The 23691-nt window shown below is 45.5% G+C and overlaps 1 protein-coding gene across 2 annotated transcripts in view; it reads left to right on the plus strand.

The window, feature by feature from the left end:
- Positions 1-23691, plus strand: part of gatm (glycine amidinotransferase (L-arginine:glycine amidinotransferase)) — a 47371-nt gene that overhangs the window by 18261 nt on the left and 5419 nt on the right. For both annotated transcript variants that reach the window (XM_063066316.1, XM_063066314.1), the window contains exons 2-8: positions 4353-4580; positions 9719-9914; positions 12175-12365; positions 18995-19132; positions 19333-19497; positions 20774-20837; positions 21702-21818. In XM_063066316.1, coding sequence (XP_062922386.1) covers positions 4353-4580; positions 9719-9914; positions 12175-12365; positions 18995-19132; positions 19333-19497; positions 20774-20837; positions 21702-21818 — 1099 coding nt within the window. The remainder of the gene's footprint in view (positions 1-4352; positions 4581-9718; positions 9915-12174; positions 12366-18994; positions 19133-19332; positions 19498-20773; positions 20838-21701; positions 21819-23691) is intronic.

Below are 23691 nucleotides of genomic sequence, written 5' to 3' on the forward strand. Positions count from 1 at the left end.
CAGGGTGCGTGGGACACTGTATACGCTGTACACGGGCTGTGGAACACTGCAGGGTGCGTGATACACTGTATATGCTGTACACGGGCTGTGGAACACTGTACAGGGTGTGTGGGACACTGTATACACTGCACAGTGTGTGTGGGGTACACGGTACAGTGAGAGTGTGTGGACTGTACACTTTCCCGGTGTTTGATCATGGTCCCGTACCCCAGATTTGAGAAGAAGTGATCTGTGCGGAGGGGTTGATGTCCGTGGGGGTCGGGGTGGGGTCCGAACCAGTTACTTCTGTTGTGGGACCCGTGCCCGTGACCCCGGGGGTTTAGGACACGCCAGGCTGAGTTCAAGCGCCCCTGTGCGGAGTCGCCGTCTATACTGAAGGTGCAGGAACTTCATTTTAACATTGATGGAGCTCTGCTGTCATAGGTGCCTGGAGCCCGAGCAAACTGTTAGTGAACACTAAAGAAAAGAGCAGGAGGCTGCCTTTTCCCGGCATATGCGAATGATATGAAACCAGATTCTGATTCCGATACAGGAAAACACATTGAAAGTGCAAACGCAGGCAATAATTTTAGCCAATGAGGCCAGGCAACGATTTAAAAGTGTAGGGTCTTGGGGTCCACCTCCACAGATCCCTCAAAGTTGCAGCGCAGGTTGATAGGGTGGTTAAGGGCGTTTGATTGTTGGCATTCATTAGTCAGGGGGTTTGAGTTCGAGAGCCGCGAGTAATTTCAGAGCACCGGAAGTGAGACCTCTAGCAAATCGCCCAGAAAACCGGTTGACTCATTGTGTTCAGTAAGGAGACGGTATTGTGTTCCCTGGGCCAGTGTTACTGTGTTCAGTAAGGAGACGGTATTGTGTTCCCTGGGCCAGTGTTACTGTGTTCAGTAAGGAGACGGTATTGTGTTCCCTGGGCCAGTGTTACTGTGTTCAGTAAGGGGACGGTATTGTGTTCCCTGGGCCAGTGTTACTGTGTTCAGTAAGGAGACGGTATTGTATTCCCTGGGCCAGTGTTACTGTGTTCAGTAAGGGGACGGTATTGTGTTCCCTGGGCCAGTGTTACTGTGTTCAGTAAGGAGACGGTATTGTATTCCCTGGGCCAGTGTTACTGTGTTCAGTAAGGGGACGGTATTGTATTCCCTGGGCCAGTGTTACTGTGTTCAGTAAGGAGATGGTATTGTATTCCCTGGGCCAGTGTTACTGTGTTCAGTAAGGGGACGGTATTGTATTCCCTGGGGCAGTGTTACTGTGTTCAGTAAGGGGACGGTATTGTAGTCCCTGGGCCAGTGTTACTGTGTTCAGTAAGGGGATGGTGCTGTGCCTTCATGAACAGACATAGAACTGCATAGTTCTGATGAGGGCAAATGGGATTGGCGTAGATGGGGAAAGGTCAACGTGGAGACGACGGGCCGAATGGCCTGCGCCGTAACTTTCACACGTCTGAAGAAGATGTAACGGGTGGAGGGTGGAGGGAATAGCTCTGAGAACCTCCTCAGAAACATTGATCAGTGTTCACTTCTGCTGGAGACCCAGGTAGGAGCTGTCTGTTGCCTGGTCTGCGATCTCTCTGATTGGAGATACAGTGCATCGTACGCCAGCACTTCAGTTCAGCATCCCGGGAGTATGGAAGTGAACAGCCAAATCCGAGCAACGTTTGGATAAACTTGCAGACTGTCTCCGTTTGGGCAGAGTCAGAGGTAAAACCCCTGGGTGGCTGGAGAAAGGGCGCTGGTCCTGAGCCCAGACTGCCGTGTGGCGGACGACAGGCCGTGAAGAAGGAGCCTAAGTTGAAATAAGGTCACTCGCTGTGGGAAAGTAGCGCTCCCCATCCTGGCCCCGGCGAGTTTGACAAGTTAACTGCGGACCGCTGGGATCATTAAAACTAAATCAAGGCCAGCTATTACTCAAAGAACCAGTGAAGGACGTAACTGCCGGCTGTGAGGAAACATTTGAAGATTTTGTTTTTTAAAAGCGAGAGCCCCTTGCCTCCTTTTGGAGTAGCAGCTCTGTGTTACCCCTTTCACAAATCTTGTCCTCATTGTACCAGAAATAGAAACGTCTCCTCCAGCAATTTTCCTTTAATAGCCAATCCAGAAAAAGGACTGAAAGATGATCGGCCTCTCTCACTGAGACATGAATGACCATAACCGTGTCAGTGTACCAGAACGATGATCAGGTTACAAGAATTAACATACCATTCACATTTCTTTCATCTTCTAGCACGGAAAAGGCAATAGACAGTCTGTGCAAACATACAATTCTCTCAACGCAGTCACCCAGACTCCGATCTAATTGATTGAACGGGCAGTTGAAGATACAGCGTGGCTTTCTGCCATGGTCAATCAGATTAACATTAGTGTTACTAATGATATAGAAATAGCTGTTTTCATTACTGTAGAATATGCTGTATTTATCATAAGACCATAAGATTTCATCATGGCTGATCCAATTTTCCTCTCAGCCCCAGTCTCCCGCCTTCTCCCCTTATCCCTTCATGCCCTGACCAATGAAGAATCCACCAGCCTCTGTCTTAAATATACATAAAGACTTGGACTCTACAGCTGGCTGTGGCAAAGTATTCCGATGATTCTCCACTCCCGGCTAAAGAATTTCCTCCTCATCTCTGATCTAAAAGGATGCTCCTCTATTCTGAGGCTCTGTCCTCTGGTCTTAGACTCTCCCACCATAGGAAGCATCCTCTCCACATCCACTCTATCAAAGCCTTTCACCATTCAATAGGTTTCAATGAGGTCACCGCTCATTCATTCTGAATTCCAGTGAATACAGGCCCAGAGCCATTAAACACTTTTCATATGACAAGCCATTCAATCCTGGAATCATTTTTGTGAATCTCCTTTGAACCCTCTCCAGTATCAATGCATCTTTTCTAAGATAAGGAGTCCAAAACTGCTCACAGTACTCCAAGTGAGGCCTCACCAGTGCTTTATAAAGCCTCCACATTACAGCCTTGCTTTTATAATCTAGTCCTCTTGAAATGAGTGCCAACATTGCATTTGTCTTCCTCACCACAGACTCAACCTGCAAATTATCCTTTAGGGAATCCTCCGCAAGGACTGACAAGTCCCTTTGCACCTCAGTTTTTTTGTATTTTCTCTCCATTTAGAAAATAGTCAACCCTTTCATTTCTACTAAAGTGCATGACTATACTAAATTCCTGACATTGTATTCCATCTGCCACTTCTTTGCTCATTCTCCTAATCTGTCTAAATCCTTCTGTAGCCTCAACTTTGCAACAAAGCCATCAATTCTGTCATCCAAATCATTGACATATAACATAAAAAGAATCGGTTCCAACACAGCCCCTGTGGAACACCAGTCAGAAAAGGCTCCCTTTATTCCCACTCTTTGTCTCCTGCCAGTCAGCATGTTTATAAATGTTGAACTATAGAGATTCATGGTCAGCATATAGTAACCGTGATCATGACCTTCTGATAAGTACAGTTGGCTTCAGATAGTTATTGATATTCAGATTCTAATATGACTGGGAATTTAAAAAGCACTTGGACATGTACATAGGTAGGAAAAGCTTAGACTCTAAACTTCAGGATTTGGGCCAAACAAGGGCAAATCGATTCACTTAAATGTGAATCTTGGTTGGCATGGACCATAGACTCTTCAGCCCACAGTGTTGTGCTGACCTTTTGACCTTATCTAAGATCAATCTAACTCTTCGCTCCTACATAGCCTCCATTTTTCTATCACCCATCTACTTATCTAAGAGTCCCTGAAAAGTCCCTAATGTATCTGCCTTTACCAGCACTCCTGCCAGCACATTCCATGCACTCACCACTCTCTGTGTAAAAACCCTACCTCTGACGTCACCCCTACACTTTTGAAAATCACCTTAATCTTATGCCCCCTTGTATTAGTTATTTCTGCCCTGAGAAAAAGCCTCCAGATGTCCATTCCATCTATGCCTCTTATCATCTTGTATACCTCTATCAAGTCAACTCTCATCCTCCTTTGCTCCAAAGAGAAAGGACCTAGCTTGCTCAACCTATCCTCATAAGACACGGTTTCCAATCTAGGCAACATCCTGGTAAATCTGCTCTGCACCCTCTCTAAAGCTTCCACATCCTTCCTATAATGAGGTGACCAGAACTGAACACAACACTCCGAGTGTGGTCTAACCAGGGTGTCACAGAACTGCAACATTACCTTGCAGGTCTTGAACCCAATCCGCTGACGAATGAAGGCTAACACACCAAATGCTTTCTTAATCACCATATCAACTTGCATTGCGACTTTGAAAGATCTGTTTCAAGCTCACCACTGGACTGCACAGTGTCAGCCACATCTGGGCTGCTCCTGATGGTTGCACCTTGTGCTTTCAGATTGGCCGAGCTGTGGTGGGATGGGTGCAGAGAACGTTCCAGAGTACTCGGGCTGCTGCTACAGCCAAGAGCTCCTGTGTTGCCGAAGATGATGTCAAGGACAAAACTGCTGATTCACTGGCTGACGATTGTCCAGTCAGCTCCTACAATGAGTGGGACACCCTGGAAGAAGTGATTGTGGGCCGGGCAGAGAATGCATGTGTGCCTCCTTTCACGGTGGAAGTGAAGGTTGGTACTACAGGAAGGGACCAGGGGAGTTCTCAGGTGTCAATGTGGTTGAGAATGTTGGATTGTCACAGCTCTGCATGAGTGAGTACTTTATGTGCAGGGTTTGTCATGCACTTCATTGCTGGCTAGATCAGTACCACACTTTGGACCATTGGTGAATAGTTGGCAGGAGAGGTGTACATTGAATGGGGAGTCCACCCTCACTGTCTGCCTGAAAACTCACTGGTCCCAGCAGTGAGGCCATGACTCCACCTGCTGTCCTCCCTCCTACACAGGACCATTTGACTGACTAGTCCCGCTGGTCCTGCACTGATCACCTTTGAAGCACAGAACACGTACACATTAGCAGTCAAACAGGAAGTCAGTTTGCATTAAAGAGCAACATATTGAACAGGCAGAGCACTCAGTGACACCAGCCAGGGTGGGGATAGTGGGTACGAGGGTAGGAGGGGCAGGTGGTGAGGGTGGGGGTGTGTATAGTGGGTGTGAGGGTGGGAGGGCGAGGTGGTGAGGGTGGGGGTGGGTATAGTGGGTGTGAGGGTGGGAGGGAGAGGTGGTGAGGGTGGGGGTGGGTATAGCGGGTACGAGGGTGGGAGGGGGAGGTGGTGAGGGTGTGGGTGTGTATAGTGGGTGTGAGGGTGGGAGGGCGAGGTGGTGAGGGTGGGGGTGGGTATAGTGGGTGTGAGGGTGGGAGGGAGAGGTGGTGAGGGTGGGGGTGGGTATAGCGGGTACGAGGGTGGGAGGGGGAGGTGGTGAGGGTGTGGGTGTGTATAGTGGGTGTGAGGGTGGGAGGGCGAGGTGGTGAGGGTGGGGGTGGGTATAGTGGGTGTGAGGGTGGGAGGGAGAGGTGGTGAGGGTGGGGGTGGGTATAGCGGGTACGAGGGTGGGAGGGGGAGGTGGTGAGGGTGTGGGTGTGTATAGTGGGTATGAGGGTGGGAGGGGGAGGTGGTGAGGGTGGGGGTGTGTATAGTGGGTATGAGGGTGGGAGGGCGAGGTGGTGAGGGTAGGGGTGGCTGTGAGGGTGGGAGGGGGAGGTGGTGAGGGTGGGGGTGGGTATAGTGGGTATGAGGGTGGGAGGGGGAGGTGGTGAGGGTGGGGGTGTGTATAGTGGGTATGAGGGTGAGGGGGTGTGTATTATGGGTATGAGGGTGGGAGGGGGAGGTGTTGAGGGGTGGAGGTGAGTATACTGGGAGTGGGGGTGGGGGTATGTATACTAGGTATGGGGGTGGGGGTGTGTATTGTGGGTACAAGGGTGGTGGGGGGAGGTGGTTGGAGGTGGGGGTGTATATAGTGGGTATGAGGGTGGGGGGATGGTGGTGAGAAGTGGGGATGGAGGTGAGTATTCTGGAGGTGGAGGTGGGGGTATGTATCTAGGTATGGGGGTGGGGTGTGTATTGTGGGTATGAGGGTAGAGGTGTATATAGTGGGTGTGAGGGTGGGAGGGGGAGGTGGTTGGAGGTGGGGGTGTGTATAGTGGTTATGAGGGTGGGGATGTGTATTGTGGGTACGAGGGTGAGGGTGGGGTCTATATAGTGGGTACGAGGGTGGGAGGGGGAGGTGGTTGGAGGTGGGGGTGGGGGTGTGTATAGTGGGTACGAGGGTGGGGGGAGGTGGTGAGGGTAGGGGTGTGTATAGTGGGTGTGAGGGTGGGGGGGTGTGTATTGTGGATATGAGGGTGGGAGGGGGAGGTGGTGAGGGTGTGGGTGGGGGTGTGTATAGTGGGTATGAGGGTGGGAGGGGAGGTGGTGAGGGTGGGGGTGTGTATAGTGGGTATGAGGGTGAGGGGGTGTGTATTGTGGGTATGAGGGTGGGAGGGGGAGGTGGTGAGGGGTGAGAGGTGGGGGTGGAGGTGAGTATACTGGGAGTGGGGGTGGGGGTATGTATACTAGGTATGGGGGTGGGGGTGTGTATTGTGAGTACAAGGGTGGTGGGGGGAGGTGGTTGGAGGTGGGGGTGTATATAGTGGGTATGAGGGTGGGGGGGGTGGTGGTGAGAAGTTGGGTTGGAGGTGAGTATTCTGGAGGTGGAGGTGGGGTATGTATCTAGGCATGGGGGTGGGGTGTGTATTGTGGGTATGAGGGTAGAGGTGTATATAGTGGGTGTGAGGGTGGGAGGGGGAGGTGGTTGGAGGTGGGGGTGTGTATAGTGGTTATGAGGGTGGGGATGTGTATTGTGGGTATGAGGGTGAGGGTGGGGTCTATATAGTGGGTACGAGGGTGGGAGGGGGAGGTGGTTGGATGTGGGGGTGTGTATAGTGGGTGTGAGGGTGGGAGGGGGAGGTGGTTGGATGTGGGGGTGTGTATAGTGGTTATGAGGGTGGGGATGTGTATTGTGGGTATGAGGGTGAGGGTGGGGTCTATATAGTGGGTACGAGGGTGGGAGGGGAGGTGGTTGGAGGTGGGGGTGGGGGTGTGTATAGTGGGTACGAGGGTGGGAGGGGGAGGTGGTTGGATGTGGGGGTGTGTATAGTGGGTACGAGGGTGGGAGGGGGAGGTGGTGAGGGGTGGATGTGGGGGTGTGTATAGTGGGTATGAGGGTGGGAGGGGTAGGTGTTTGGAGGTGGGGGTGAGGGTCTATATAGTGGATACGAGGGTGGGAGGGGGTGGTGGTTGGATGTGGAGGTGTATATAGAGGGTATGAAGGTGGGAGGGGGAGGTGGTGAGGGGTGGATGTGGGGGTGTGTATAGTGGGTATGAGGGTGGGAGGGGTAGGTGTTTGGAGGTGGGGGTGAGGGTCTATATAGTGGATACGAGGGTGGGAGGGGGTGGTGGTTGGATGTGGAGGTGTATATAGAGGGTATGAAGGTGGGAGGGGGAGGTGGTGAGGGGTGGAGGTCGGGGTGTGTATAGTGGGTATGAGGATGGGAGGGGGAGGTGGTGAGGGGTGGAGGTGGGGGTGTGTATAGTGGGTATGAGGGTGGGAGGGGGAGGTGGTGAGGGTGGGGGTGTGTATAGTGGGTGTGAGGGTGGGAGGGGGAGGTGGTTGGATGTGGGGGTGTGTATAGTGGGTGTGAGGGTGGGAGGGGGAGGTGGTTGGATGTGGGGGTGTGTATAGTGGGTACGAGGGTGGGAGGGGGAGGTGGTTGGATGTGGGGGTGTGTATAGTGGGTACGAGGGTGGGAGGGGGAGGTGGTTGGATGTGGGGGTGTGTATAGTGGGTACGAGGGTGGGAGGGGGAGGTGGTTGGATGTGGGGGTGTGTATAGTGGGTACGAGGGTGGGAGGGGGAAGTGGTGAGGGGTGGATGTGGGGGTGTGTATAGTGGGTATGAGGGTGGGAGGGGTAGGTGTTTGGAGGTGGGGGTGAGGGTCTATATAGTGGATACGAGGGTGGGAGGGGATGGTGGTTGGATGTGGAGGTGTATATAGAGGGTATGAAGGTGGGAGGGGGAGGTGGTGAGGGGTGGAGGTCGGGGTGTGTATAGTGGGTACGAGGGTGGGAGGGGGAGGTGGTTGGAGGTGGGGGTGTGTATAGTGATTATGAGGGTGGGGATGTGTATTGTGGGTATGAGGGTGAGGGTGGGGTCTATATAGTGGGTACGAGGGTGGGAGGGGAGGTGGTTGGAGGTGGGGGTGGGGGTGTGTATAGTGGGTACGAGGGTGAGGGTGGGGTCTATATAGTGGGTACGAGGGTGGGAGGGGAGGTGGTTGGAGGTGGGGGTGGGGGTGTGTATTGTGGGTACGAGGGTGGGAGGGGGTGGTGGTTGGATGTGGGGGTGTGTATAGTGGGTACGTGGGTGGGAGGGGGAAGTGGTGAGGGGTGGATGTGGGGGTGTGTATAGTGGGTATGAGGGTGGGAGGGGTAGGTGTTTGGAGGTGGGGGTGAGGGTCTATATAGTGGATACGAGGGTGGGAGGAGGTGGTGGTTGGATGTGGAGGTGTATATAGAGGGTATGAAGGTGGGAGGGGGAGGTGGTGAGGGGTGGAGGTCGGGGTGTGTATAGTGGGTGTGAGGGTGGGAGGGGGAGGTGGTTGGAGGTGGGGGTGTGTATAGTGATTATGAGGGTGGGGATGTGTATTGTGGGTATGAGGGTGAGGGTGGGGTCTATATAGTGGGTACGAGGGTGGGAGGGGAGGTGGTTGGAGGTGGGGGTGGGGGTGTGTATAGTGGGTACGAGGGTGAGGGTGGGGTCTATATAGTGGGTACGAGGGTGGGAGGGGAGGTGGTTGGAGGTGGGGGTGGGGGTGTGTATAGTGGGTACGAGGGTGGGAGGGGGAGGTGGTTGGATGTGGGGGTGTGTATAGTGGGTACGAGGGTGGGAGGGGGAAGTGGTGAGGGGTGGATGTGGGGGTGTGTATAGTGGGTATGAGGGTGGGAGGGGTAGGTGTTTGGAGGTGGGGGTGAGGGTCTATATAGTGGATACGAGGGTGGGAGGAGGTGGTGGTTGGATGTGGAGGTGTATATAGAGGGTATGAAGGTGGGAGGGGGAGGTGGTGAGGGGTGGAGGTCGGGGTGTGTATAGTGGGTGTGAGGGTGGGAGGGGGAGGTGGTTGGAGGTGGGGGTGTGTATAGTGATTATGAGGGTGGGGATGTGTATTGTGGGTATGAGGGTGAGGGTGGGGTCTATATAGTGGGTACGAGGGTGGGAGGGGAGGTGGTTGGAGGTGGGGGTGGGGGTGTGTATAGTGGGTACGAGGGTGAGGGTGGGGTCTATATAGTGGGTACGAGGGTGGGAGGGGAGGTGGTTGGAGGTGGGGGTGGGGGTGTGTATAGTGGGTACGAGGGTGGGAGGGGGAGGTGGTTGGATGTGGGGGTGTGTATAGTGGGTACGAGGGTGGGAGGGGGAGGTGGTGAGGGGTGGATATGGGGGTGTGTATAGTGGGTATGAGGGTGGGAGGGGTAGGTGTTTGGAGGTGGGGGTGAGGGTCTATATAGTGGATACGAGGGTGGGAGGGGATGGTGGTTGGATGTGGAGGTGTATATAGAGGGTATGAAGGTGGGAGGGGGAGGTGGTGAGGGGTGGAGGTCGGGGTGTGTATAGTGGGTATGAGGGTGGGAGGGAGAGGTGGTGAGGGGTGGAGGTGGGGGTGTGTACAGTGGGTATGAGATGGGGGTGGGGCTGTAGTGGAGCCAGGGGTACAAATGATGCTGTGAGTTTACTGACAGCAGGCAGAACCCTGATGAAGATTTCCTATTTTAGGCCAATACCTATGAGAAGTATTGGCCCTTCTACCAGCAGTACGGAGGCCAGAGATTTCCTAAAGAGCACATGAAGAAAGCTGTTAACGAAATTGAAGAAATGTGTAACGTTCTCCGTGGTGAGGGTGTGATTGTCAGGCGCCCTGAGATCATTGACTGGTCACAAACTTACAAGACGCCAGACTTTGAATCCACAGGTAAATGCAATATGCATTTGCTCAAAATATTGTGAAAAGCTGAATGACGAATTCAACTAAAAAAAATAAAATCAGCAACTATCAGAATTGTTCAGCGTGGCACCTGTGGGGAGAAAGACTGGAGCTGAAGACCCTTCACTGGGTCTTTGTCAGGAATCGTCGACTGCTCCTCTGCCTGCAGATGCTGCCTGTTTTCAGCAATATCTGTTTTTATTTCACATTTCCAGCAATTGTGGATTTTTTGAATTTCTGTTTGGGAGGTTGAGCTAACTCGAGAGGACACAACATCTCCATTTACTCAGGCCATACAAGGCATGTCTAGAGGCCGTTTCACCAGCACCATCCACCAAAGGACCTTCACTTTGTCTACTTCTGACCTCCCTGAGTGACCATTGCCCCACTCAGCCATGAAGTAAACCAGATGACTGGGCTTTAGTTGGTCACCTGGTCACCTTGTGCCCATCCAGGGTCTGGGCAATGCCACCACAGAGTTGAGACCACAGTTACTATTGCTGCTCTTTGCCCGGCTACCCTGCAGTTGTACAATGAGCCAACAGCTCTGTCAGGAACACTGAGCCTGAGGAGACTCCGCAGCCCATCGACCTGGTTCTATCCCTCTGTCACTTTCCCCTTCCTTGAGTTCAGGACGTGGGGCGTCCAGCAGTTGTTCCTGACGCCACACAGAAGCTTGCAATGGTGCGAGCGAGGCACCTGCTGAAACCTCTACTGAGCATACAGTAATGTGCACTTGTAAAAAAAAAATCTGTAAATCAAAGATGCTTTCAAAAATAATGAAAAGTTTCTAAATATCAAAAAATTACAATAAAGAGCAGAAAACAGTAAAAAAAACCTAAATCAAATCAATATCTGGTCTGACCACCCTTTACCTTTTAAACCGCATCAATTCCCTTCGGTACACTGACGTGCAGTTTTATGTGAAAATCAGTTGGTAAGCACCTTGGAGAACTTGCCACAGTTCTTCTGCAGACTTTGGCTGTCTTGCTTGCTTCTGTCTCTTCCAGTAATCCCAGGCAGCCTCGATGATGTCGGGATCAGGGCTTTGTGGAGGTCATACCATCTGGGGTGTCTCGGAGTTGTGCACAGTACTATGCAGAGCAGGGCACCTGAAACACGTGGATCTGTCTTTGATATGCCACTGATTCAGCTGAGTCAAGCCTGTGAACTTTATTAAAATTTGTTAAGGATAAGAGCAGCTGTGATGAGGACAAAGTGTCCCATTTAAAGTTTGTGAATAAGAAAGGTTTGGAGGGAATGGGTCAAACGCAGGTCAGTCGGACTAGGTCAGGGAGGTATATTGGTCAGCAGGGGCAAGTTGGACTGAAGGACCTTTCTCTGAGCTGTATATCTCCTTGGTTCTAACGAAGTTTGTCAGGTGGACTGTCATGTGTGCTTATCCACTTTGGAGGGAAGAATAAAATATTGCTTAAATGCTGTCTGTGTGCGTACAATCAACAGCAGCTACCGTGTGCTGTTGAATGGTAATGGAATGATGGTCTTTAGTTAAAGGTAGGGAATATAAAAGTAGGACTTTGAGAGCATTTCTGAACTGTGGGGAGGGTTTGGGTTTCCTTACTTAAGGATAGGTGAACTTGTGGAGGAGTTTCCAGGGGACACTAGACTTAATCCTTGGTAAAATAAAGGCATAGTCTCTGAGGAATGCACACACAATGCTGGAGGAACTCAGCAGGCCAGGAAAGCATCCATGGAAAGGGAATAAACAGTCAATGTTTTGGGCCAAGATCCTTCATCAGGACTGGACAGGAAGGGGAGGGGAAAGAGGACAAGCTGAGGAATAGTTTGCAGATTTGGTCTCAGGGTTCAGGAGAATGAAAGTCGATCTGGAACCTGAGGAGGATTGGCTTGGCAGAGACTGAGAGGGTAGTTGGGGGAGTCCTTTCAGAATGTGGTCACCCATTTACAATGGTGAGGAACTCATTTATGCATCAAGAATCCTTCCCCACAGAAAGCTGTGGAGACAGAGACATTGATTATATTCAAAAGTGGGACAGAAAGAGTGGGGTGGGTGAAGTTATAGTGATCAGTGAAGGGTGTGGACACCATGGATGGTAACCACAGTGCGATGATGGTAATTTCAATGTGGGTGGGAGAGCAGACCACTGGAAGCATTCACATTGATAATATTGATGAACACAAGGGTTTCTGAGGCTGCCCCTGTCCCCCCAATAATCAAACTGAGGCACTGGATGTTGCCTTGAGCTCTCTCTCTCTCCTCACACAGGAATGTATGCTGCCATGCCCAGGGACATTCTGCTGGTGGTGGGTAATGAAATCATTGAGGCACCAATGGCCTGGAGAGCTCGTTTCTTTGAGTACAGGGCATACCGCCCAATCATTAAGGACTACTTTCTCCGTGGAGCCAAGTGGACAAGTGCCCCTAAGCCGCAAATGTCGGATGAACTGTATAACCTGGTGAGTTGGGAGTTCTTTCTTTCTTTTCAAATCTTTTTATTGTATATATAGGAAAAATAACATAAGTACATCGAAGTAACAACACTTACAATGCCTCAAAAAAACCATCATCTTAAAGATTGAAAACAAAATTTTGTGATAACGAAACAAAACCTACTGAGCAGAAAAGTGAGAAAAAAAAAAGAACCCATTAGGTGTACAACCCCGGAGCCATGCGTCATACAAAAAGCTTCTAAAAATAAACATCAAACCGCCAGCAAGAAAAGAAAATATACTAAAAAAATTTACAATTAGATCGTGGAAAAATTATATCAATTAACTCAAATGATACTAATGAGCAAATGAGCCCCATCTTTTCTCAAAGTCAAATAAAGGTTCAAAGGTTCGACTTCTAATTTTCTCCAAACTAAGACATAGCATCACTTGAGAGAACCATTGTGACAAAGTGGGAGCTGATGTATCCTTCCACTTCAACAAAATGGCCCTCCTAGCTATCAATGTAACAAATGCAATAACATGTTGGTCAGACACCGAAATATCATGAATATTTTGAGGAACTATTCCAAAAAGCACAGTTAATTTATTAGGTTGTAAATTAATTTTAAGTGCTTTAGAAATTGTTGAGAAAACCGACTTCCAGAACTGTTCCAATATAGAACAAGACCAAAACATCTGTGTCAGTGTGCTATCTCAGTTTTACATCTATCACAATGACTATCAACATTAGGAAAGATTTTAGAAAGTCTCTCCTTTGTCAAATGATAACGATGTACAATTTTAAATTGAATCAATGAATGGCTAGCACAAATTGAAGAAGAGTTAACCAACTTCAATATCCGCATCCAATCCTCCATCATAAAAGTCAAATTAAGTTCCTTTTCCCAATCCTGTTTAATCTTAGACAAAGGACGCTTATCCCATTGTAATAGTAAATTATAAATTCTTCTGATAGAACCCTTAATCAAAGGATTCATACTTATAATAGTATCTAACAGGTCAGCCTCCAATATGTAAGGGAAATTACTTAAATATTTTTGTAAAAAAATCTAACTTGAAAGTATTGCAGAAAGTGTGAATATGAAAGAGAATATTTATCAATTAATTGTTCAAAGGACATCAATCTATCTTCTTTAAATAAATCCACAAAAGAATTAATACCTTTATTTTTCCAAAGTAAAAAAAATTGGATCACTCAAAGAAGGCTTAAAAAAGTAATTTCGGTAAATTAAACTACAAAGTTTAAATTTTTTTAAGATTAAAAAAATTGCAGAACTGGAGCCAAATTTGTAAAGAATACTTAATCCCAGGATATAGGTTTAAATTAACAACTTTACCTAATTGCATAGGTAAAGGAGCCCCCAATAACGAGGTTAAATAAAACTGTTTTACAACTTTTAGTTCCAGGTCTACCCAAATTGGCCGATCACTCGTATCAACCCAGTATAACCAAAATGACATATATCGCAGATTAACAGCCCAATAATACATTCTAAAATTAGGCAAAGCAAGACCTCCATCCTTTTTTAATTTTTGTAAATGATATTTACTAATTCTTGGTCTTTTATTATTCCAAATAATAAAATAATAGAATCAATCCGATCAAAAAACTTCCTAGTCAAAAAAACAGGAATATTCTGAAATAAATATAAAAATTTCGGTAGAATCGTCATTTTAACTATATGAATACGACTAACAAGTGAAAATGTAAGTGGACTCCATCTACTAAATAAATACTTCTTAGAGTCTACTAAGAGAACAAAATTAGCTTTATAAAGATCCTTATATTTTTTAGTAATTATAATACCTAAATATCTAAAAGAGTCTGAAACTTTAAAAGGAGTATTATCATATATAGAGACAGAATAATTTAAAGGAAATAATTCACTTTTCCTAAAACTAATTTTATATCCTGAAAAACCCCCGAATTCATTAAATAATTTTAACAGGGCAGGCATGGATTTGTCAGGGTTAGATATATAAATCAATAAATCATCAGCATAAAGAGAGACCTTATGCATGGTCTCATTCACAAAGATCCCATGGATATTTTTAGCCTCACGAAGAGCAATAGCAAGGGGTTCTAATATTAAATTAAACAACAAAGGACTTAATGGACAGCCTTGCCTTGTCCCCCATGAAAGCTGAAAAAAAGGAGACCTACAATTGTTAGTAACAACAGTAGCAATAGGGGCTTTATATATCATTTTAATCCAATTATTAAAATTAACAACAAAGCCAAATTTCTCTAAAACATTGAATAAGTATTTCCTTTCGACTCGGTTGAATGCTTTTTTAGCATCCAAAGATACAACACATTGTGGAATTTTAGAAGAGGATGAATATATAATGTTAAGTAGTCTCCGAACATTTGAAAAGGAATAGCGACCGTTTATAAAGCCTTTGATCTTTACAAATAATTTTACCCAAAATATTCTCCAACCGATTGGCCATTATCTTTGACAAGATCTTAGCGTCAACATTCAGTAATGAAATAGGTCTATATGAAGCACAGTCAGAAGGATCTTTATCTTTTTTAAGAATTAAAGAAATAGAGGCCTCATAAAAAGTAGAGGGTAAGTCACCTTTCACAAAAGAATCCTTAAGCTTTTCCAACATATACGGAGAGAGCAACTTTCCAAATTTTTTATAAAATTCTACAGGATAGCCATTAAGTCCTAGGGACTTACCAGATTGCATTGAAAAAATAGCTTAATGAATTTCGGCTTCAGTAATTTGAGCATCGAGAATCTTTTGATCCTCAGCCGAAATTTTAGGAAAAACAATCTTTCGTAAAAAAGCATTCATTTTAGAGGAATCTAATGGACATTGAGATTTATATAGCTCAGCATAAAAATCTTGAAAAATCTTATTAATTTCCTCATATTCCTGAGCTAAGGTACCATCTTTCCTACGAATTTTCATGATTTGCCTTTTGGCTGCAGCCATTTTTAATTGAGATGCAAGCAGTTTATTATTTTTATCTCCAGACATATAAAATTGGCTCTTTAACTTAAGTAAATAACCTTCAATGGGATGAGTTAATAACAGGTTATATTGTGATTGAAGTTCCACCCTTTGTTTAAATAAATCAGTATTGGGGGAAATTGCATAAATACTATCTAAATCTTTAATTTGTTTTGAAATTCTATCTAATTCTGCTTTCGTTTGTTTTTTAAGTTTAGCTGAATAAGAAATAATCTGACCATGTAAAAATGCTTTAAATGTATCCCATATAACTAATTTAGACATACCCCCTATATCATAAAAAAGAAAAAATTCTTTTATCTGGGTTTCAATGAAAGTGACAAAGTCAGAGTTTTGCAATAATGTCTGAGACATGCGCCAAGGTGGGCGGGCAAGAGTGACATCATCAAATTCAAAAGACAAACTCAGAGGTGTATGATCAGATATAGCAATAGCATCATATTCGCAAGTTTTAACACTAGGCATGAAGCGGGGATCGATTATAATATAATCGATCCTCAAATATTTTTTATAAACATGTGAGAAGAAAGAATATTCTCTATTGTTGGGATGAAGATACCTCCACAAATCAATCAACCCAAAATCAATCAAAAACGAATTAATAAATGACGCGGATCGATTTGGAAGTCGCTGATTGGTTGAGCTCTTATCAATCATAGGATTTAAACAACAATTTAAATCCCCACCCATTATGAGCATATATTCATTTAAGTCAGGCAGTAAAGCAAATATCTTTTTAAAAAAAGAAGGATCTTCTAAGTTAGGACCATACAAATTAACCAAAACAACTTTTCTGTTACAGATTGTTCCTTTAACAATTAAAAATTTACCATTAGAATCTGATTCAATATCCTCTTGAATAAATATATTAGGTTTAATGAAAATAGACACGCCTTTTGTTTTACTCTGAGAAGTAGAGTGGAATTGCAAACCATTCCACCATCCAAAAAATCTATTTTGATCTCCCGCCCTGATATCCGTCTCTTGAGCAAAAATTATATCAGGTTGGAATCGGTTAATAATTTTAAAAGTCTTCTTTCGTTCAACAGGATGATTCCAACCACGTACATTCCAACTTATTATATTAATCCGTTTGAACAGCATACTATAATTTCATTCTACTTTATACATGCACAAAGCACATACCAATACAGGATGATCAAAGATGGCAGCGATGAAGACTACAACCAAATAGAAAACACGCATGCTCCGGAACCACCCAATGGGAAAAAACTAACTCTAAACCCACCCACCCACACCGGGAAGCCCGAAAAAGGCAAGCGATCTACGATAGAATTCAAAGCTGCTGACTGCTCTGTCTGTGTTTTCTTTCCCTCCCCCCAGTTATTAAAAAAGTAGAGTGACCTTGTGAGAAAGACAATAAAGTCTCAGGAGAAAAAAGTATTTACATTCCATCGACTGATAAACAAGAAAGAACCAAATAATGTTATCTCTTAGAGAGAAAATCCAGCGCCATGTTTAAGTTTAATATTAATTCCCTAAAAAAGCTTTAAATTCAATTATAAAATGTTATAATAAAACAGAAAAATATATAAAAAGCCCTATTAGTAGGGAAAACTACCAATTAGCTACCAAGTATTAAATTAAAGGAACAAATCGCCTTATCTTCTTCCCTCAGTCATAAAATGTCCAGAGATCATTTCAGCAGAGATACTTAAACCATAAACCTTTCCAAAGGGAAACCAATAATATGTAATAAAGAACAACTCCCCTTGTTCTTTATTTAGACTATCGATGAAATATATAAGTGACCTTCACAAATCTTCTTCCCAAAATGTGAATAATATAGAAATAGCCAAACAGCCTTTCAGACGGATCATTCCACAGCGATGTTGGTGACAGCGGCAGGCAAAGCCTGAACAAAATCCAGTGCAGATTTTGGATCAAAAAAAGTACGAGGAGGAGAATTAGCAGGGAAAATTTTAATTCTTGTTGGATACCTCAAAGATGGGAAAAGATTCTTATCATATGCTTGTTTCATTACCAGGACAAATTTTGATCTTTGTTCCATTATCTCTGTTGGATAATCTTCTTAGAAGCGGAGCTCAGATTCCATAAATCTAAAAACTCTCTGTTTTCTTGCCTGTCGTATTATTTGATCTTTAATTTTAAAGTGATGAAAGCAAACCAGAACAGATCTTGGTTTACTAGAGTCCTTCGATTTCAAGATAAACGCCCTGTGTGCCCTTTCTATAGCAGGCGGCTTTGATAGAATGGAAGGAAATAAAGTGTGGAAAAGCTTACCAAAGTAAGCCATTAGATCTGCATCTTCAGCTCCTTCCTGCAGCCCAACAATTCTTATATTCCTTCGTTGAGACCTAGTCTCCAGGTCTATGATCTTATTTTGATATCTTTCCAAATGAGTTGTAGCTTCAGACAGCTTTTGCTTAGTTACCTTCAATTCCCCCTCGTGTGAAATAACTTGAGTTTCCAGGTCTTTAAGTTTTCCCGGAAATGACTTCATTTCATTACTATTCTTTTCCAGTTGGTCTTTAACTGATCCATTCTGATCCTTAATTGAATTCAGTGTCCGAACGATATCTTCAGCCCACGATGGCATTTCATCAGATCTTTCCTTTTGCACCTTTCCTTTCCCATTACCTTTATCACTGAGTTCAGGTAAATTCTTCCCACTTCTTGTAGACATAGACATATTGATCACCCTCAAGAATCAACAAGTAAAAATTTTAAATTCAAAGCTTAAACTAGGGGGAAAGAAAGAAAACTAAGAGCAGCAGAAGAATACTCCTACTCCATTGACAGACGGGGCGGTCCTCGAGTTGGGAGTTTTCACAGGGTTAACTCACCGGACGTCAGACCAGGTGTTCAGGCAGGGAATCCAGCCTATGTTAGGGTGGGGTTTTCTGGGCAGGGAGGGGGAACCAGAACCTTAATCCTTCTGTGAATGTTTGAAATTACTTTCCTCCGTAGAATGAAGGATAGGTGCAGCCTTGTCACACCCACACTGCGTCGGTCACCGTGGGTCACTTGTCTCCTACACGCTACAGGTAATGACATTAGTCAGCCAGTCACCAGCGCCTGGAGACTTGGTCACACAATCTTTTCCTCCTATTCGACTGCTCTTTTTTAATCTGTTAATATTATTTTATGTGCTGTGTGATGTATGTATGGTGTTTTGCACCTTGGTCCCTGACCAACATTGTTTTGTTTAGCTGTATACACGTGCACCATTGAATGACAATGAAGTTCAACTTGAAATTGATCCTTTCTTCCCCCATTGCAATATTTTTAATAAATGGGTATTCGAATAAAATCATTTATAAAAATGCTCAGTGAGCTGTTTGCACCTGGAAATTAATCTTTGATCCTTGAAAACTGTCAACAAGTTTTGGGTTGTAAACAGGGGCAGAACAAATGGTGAACACAGATCCTTCACACAGGAGCAGTACTGATGAAGGGTCTCGGCCCAAAACATCCACTGGTTACTCTTTGCCGTAGATGGTGCCTGGCCTGCTGAGTTCCTCCAGAATTTTGTGCATGTTGTGCCAAAATGATGAATGGGCCCTTCGGGGGTGGGCGCAGGAAGCACCTCAGAGTCTGTGTGGGGAGGGGTGCCATGTCCCACGTTCTGCTTTGATGTAAGAGGAGTGTTTCCCGTGCAGGAATACCCTATTCTGTCCGTGGAAGACAGGCACAAGTTGGCAGCTGAAGGGAAATTTGTCACCACCGAGTTTGAACCATGCTTCGATGCTGCTGACTTCATAAGAGCTGGGAAGGATATATTTGTACAGAGGAGCCAGGTAGGAACATTGTGTCAGCCTCACACAGCTCCGATGGTCCCACTAACTCCCCCAACCTCAGCTGCTTTCAGTTGTTTCTCCTGTGCGGATTCAAGACTGACCTCAGCCTGACCCTCCAGCTCTGCGATCACATTGTTTGCTGCTCAGCTTTTCTCCAAACTCCAAGAAGTCATTACAATGAGATTGTCCTACGTTTCCAGGTGACTAATTTCCTGGGGATTGAGTGGATGCGGAGACACCTTGCTCCGACATACAGGGTTCACACCATTTCCTTCAGGGATCCAAACCCCATGCACATTGATGCAACTTTCAACATCATTGGCCCTGGTCTGGTCCTGTCAAACCCAGACCGACCCTGTCATCAGGTGAGCTGCGGCTAAGTTGATTTCGGATAAAAGGATTGGGATCAGAGTTTTAAAGCAAACTGTGTCAGTATGAAGTATTCTCTTTGTATTTCCTGCCTCTGTTTTTAATGACTAAACGCTCCAGTATAAGGTTGAAGACTGAAGATTGTTTAATATCATTTCCTGTACACAAGTGCAAGGAGAATGAAATAATTGTTATTCCAGATCAGATGCAGCACAAAAAGAAATACAATAACATAAAGAACACAACAATAATAAAAAAAGAGTAAATATAAATAGCTCATATACATAGATTAGATTGATTATATGAATAGATTAGATTGATTATATACATAGACTAGATTGATTATATGTCCATAAAGTCATGCCCAGCTGTACATAAGGGGAAATAATAAAAAAAGTGTCGGAGTTGGTGGTCAGAGGCATCGATCAACCTTACTGCTCTGGGAAAGTAACTGTTTTTGAGTCTGGTGGTCCTGGCATGGATACCGTTTCACGTCCTCCTTGATGGGAGTGGGACAAACAGACATAACAGGAGAATAAGACATAGGAGCAGAATTAGGTCATTTGGCCCACCAAGTCTGCTCGGCCATTCAATCATCGTTGATCCTTTTTTCCCTCCTCTGCACCATTCCCCGGCCTTCTCCCCATAACCTTTGATGCCATGTCCAATCCAAAAACCTGTCAAGCCCTGCCTTAAATACATCCAATGAGCTGACCTCCACAGCTGCCCATGGTAATAAATTCCACAAATTCACCACCATCTGGCTGAAGAAATTTCTCCACATCTCTGTTTTAAATGGATACCCCTCTATCCTGAGGCTGTGCCCTCACTCCCCCACCATGGGAAACATCCTTTCTATATCTTCTCTGTCTAGGCCTTTCAACATTCAAAAGGTTTAAATGAGATTCCCCCCTCACCCCAAATCCTTCTAAATTTCAATGAGTGCAGGCCCAGAACTATCAAATGTTCCTCATATGATAACCCTTTCATTCCTGGAACCATCCTTGAACCGCCTCTGAACCCTCTCCAGCGCATCTTTTCTTAACACTATGTAGCTGGTGTCCAGCGCCACAACAGCTGGCAAGCAGCTGGGATTAGTGATGGTGAGGACCCAGAGACGGTAACAATGAAAACTTACCATCAGCATGGAGAGGCTCTGATGTTACTCCTTGTGGATGAAGTCCGTGTGTCTCTCTATTATGCGGGGATCGACACAGCTGATTCCCTGAAACTCTGATCCCCATTCATTCATCCCCCACTTTCAATTTTCAGATCGATATCTTCAAAAAAGCTGGCTGGACTATCATCTTCCCCCCTACTCCTCTGATCTCAGATGGTAAGTACCACAGCTTTATTGGACAATACACAAGCCCTTCAACCTGGTAATGACTGTCGGGTTAAGGAGTTACTCCATGATCAATGTTTGTGGTGATCGGTTAGTACGAGTGTGGTGAGCTTCTGCCACAGCGTCTGACAGCAGCCAACTACTTAGAAACAGATTTAAAACTTTTCAGTCCTATTCAGTTAACGATGACTTTCCAGAATTCCAGACGCTGGTTGGAGTGATCCTGCATTCAATCTCCTCTAAAAGCACTCAATGAAACTTCTTAAAGAAAGTTCTTAAAATTCTATCATTTTTAAATTATCATGGCTTAAAAAGATCAGAATCCTTCCATGTGTGTTTTCTGGGAGTTGCTCAGCCTGAACCAGTCAATCAGGTGTGATGCCCCAGAGGTCTGGTACCTCATGTTCATCTGAAACTCAAAGGCTGACTTCCATGTTCACCTCCCACAGGACGTGAACTGCTGTGGACTGGGGTGCAGATGGTTGGGTTTGAGGAGCAGATTAGGGGATGAGTTTTAGGAGAGGATTGGGTGGGCAGGTGTCCACTGAGGTAGAATCTACCTTATGGAAGATTGAAGCCATGAGTTCTCCAGCCCTGGCCAGCTGGGGAGTGGCTGGCAGACCTGATCTCAGTCTGGATCGTCCAGGTCCTTTAGAGCACGCTTTGTTAAAGAAAATCAGCACAGAAAGAGGTCCTTCGGCCCAGAAGCTCTTCTGGAGAAAGGTCGTGGATGCAAATGTTAAATATTTATTTCCCTAAAACACTTACAAAGAAAACAACCTTCTTTGTTATTTTAAAAAAACACACAAATCTTGGCAGCCAACTTGTAAAATCACTGGTGCAATCTTATTGCAGATCACCCCCTGTGGATGTCTTCCAAGTGGCTGTCCATGAATGTTCTGATGCTGGATGAGAAGCGAGTGATGATCGAAAAGAATGAAACTACAATTCAAAAGATGTTTGAGAAACTAGGTAATGAAATCTTGTCTGACAAATCTGTTAGAGTTTTTCCAGGAAGTAACAAGCAGGGTGGACAAAGGAGAGGCAGCGGATGTCATTTACTTGGATTTTCAGAAGGCATTTGATAAGGACAACTCTGGCTTGTTGGGCTGGAAAGGCCTGTAACTGTGGGTGTAATTGGGAAACACAGGCTTGTTGGGCTGGAAAGGCCTGTAACTGTGGGTGTAATTGGGAAACATAGGCTTGTTGGGCTGGAAAGGCGTGTTACCAGGCTGCATCATTAGGTAACTAACTCCAGCTGAAGCCTAAAGTAGAGATCAGCTCCAGAACCACTTCATGCTTTGTCAGAAACTCTATTCAAATCTTTTGTAACTCCTGAATTCTCACCATTTACCTCTGAAAATCGATACATTAGAAAGGATCTTGGAAATTTGCCTCTTGTATCATTCAGTTTATACAAACTTCCCAGATTTATTAATTAAATACTCAGAGCAACCTCTAAGGCATCAAAGTGCACTGTTTTCAATGAACAGGGTTAAATTGACACCAGAATAGGAGGGCCAGGGTTAAGTCTTATTGTGGGAGAGTCTAAGACCAGAGGACCCAGTCTTAGAACAGATGGCTATCCATTTAGAATGTAGATGAGGAGGAATTTCTTTAGCCAGAGAGTAGTGAATCTGTGGAATTTGTCGCCCATGGGAAGCTTTGGAGGCCAAGTCACCGGGCATATTTAAAGAAGAAGTTGATAGATTCTTGATTGGTCAGGGCATGAAAGGATACAGGGAGAAGGCAGAAGATTGGGGCTGAGAGGGAAAATGGGATCAGCCATGATGAAATGGCAGAGACAACTCGATGGGCCAAATGGCCTAATTCTGCTCCCCTGGATTTAGAGGGGATCTGAGGAAAAATTTCCCCACCTGAAGGTGGTTGAAACATCCGACGCACTGCCAGAAAGGCAGAAATTCTCATAAAATTGAAAAGCCACATTTCACTGAGCAGTTGAAACTCTATTCCATAGAAGGTACTGGCTGGGTGATAGCAGTTTAGATTAGTATAGATCAGTATAGAGAGCTGGAACATCTGCAGATTTCTGGCTTCTCTGTAGAGAGAGTTAAGTGCACCAAGTTCCTGTAAGTTTATATCATGGATGACCTCACCTGGTCCCTTAATATCAGCTCCCTGAACAAGAAGGCACAGCAGTGCCTCCACTTCCTAAAAGATTGAGGCAAGCAAGGCTCCCCCCCCATTGTAATTGCACCATTGAGAGCATCCTGACAAGTCACATCTCCATCTGGTATGGGAGCAGTCGAGCTTCGGACTGTGAGAATGGCTGAGAGGATCATAGGGGCCTCCCTGCCATCCATCGGGGACATTTATCAGGAGCGCTGCGTACGCAGGGCCCTTAGTATTATCAAGGATCCCACCCATCCATCCACCATCTTCCTCGACTTCCTACCATCAGGCAGGAGACTATGATGCATAAAAACAAGAACAGTTAGGATGAGAAACAGTTTCTTCCCCCAGACCATTAGGCTTCTGATCTCCCAGCCGCACCGTATTCGAAATGTTACTGGTTAATCTGTTTGGCACCCGACAATATTTAATATTGATGCACTTTAGTTTGTTATTCATGTGTGATTCATCTGTAGATTTTATCCTTACCTCATAAGTTATCGCGTGTTATGTGTACTACTTGCTGTGTTTTACGCCCTGGTTTGGAGAAACGCTGTCCTGTCTATAGACATTAGATGGTTATATACATTATATACTGTACACATGTGTAGTTAAATGACAAAAAACTTCATTTCACTTGACACTTGACTTGGTATGGGTACTGAAGGACCCATGTCCATGTCACACGACTCTCTTACACACAGTTTGGCCA

Source organism: Mobula hypostoma, chromosome 13, assembly GCF_963921235.1.
Source record: "Mobula hypostoma chromosome 13, sMobHyp1.1, whole genome shotgun sequence".
Classification (NCBI taxonomy): Eukaryota; Metazoa; Chordata; class Chondrichthyes; order Myliobatiformes; family Myliobatidae; genus Mobula; species Mobula hypostoma.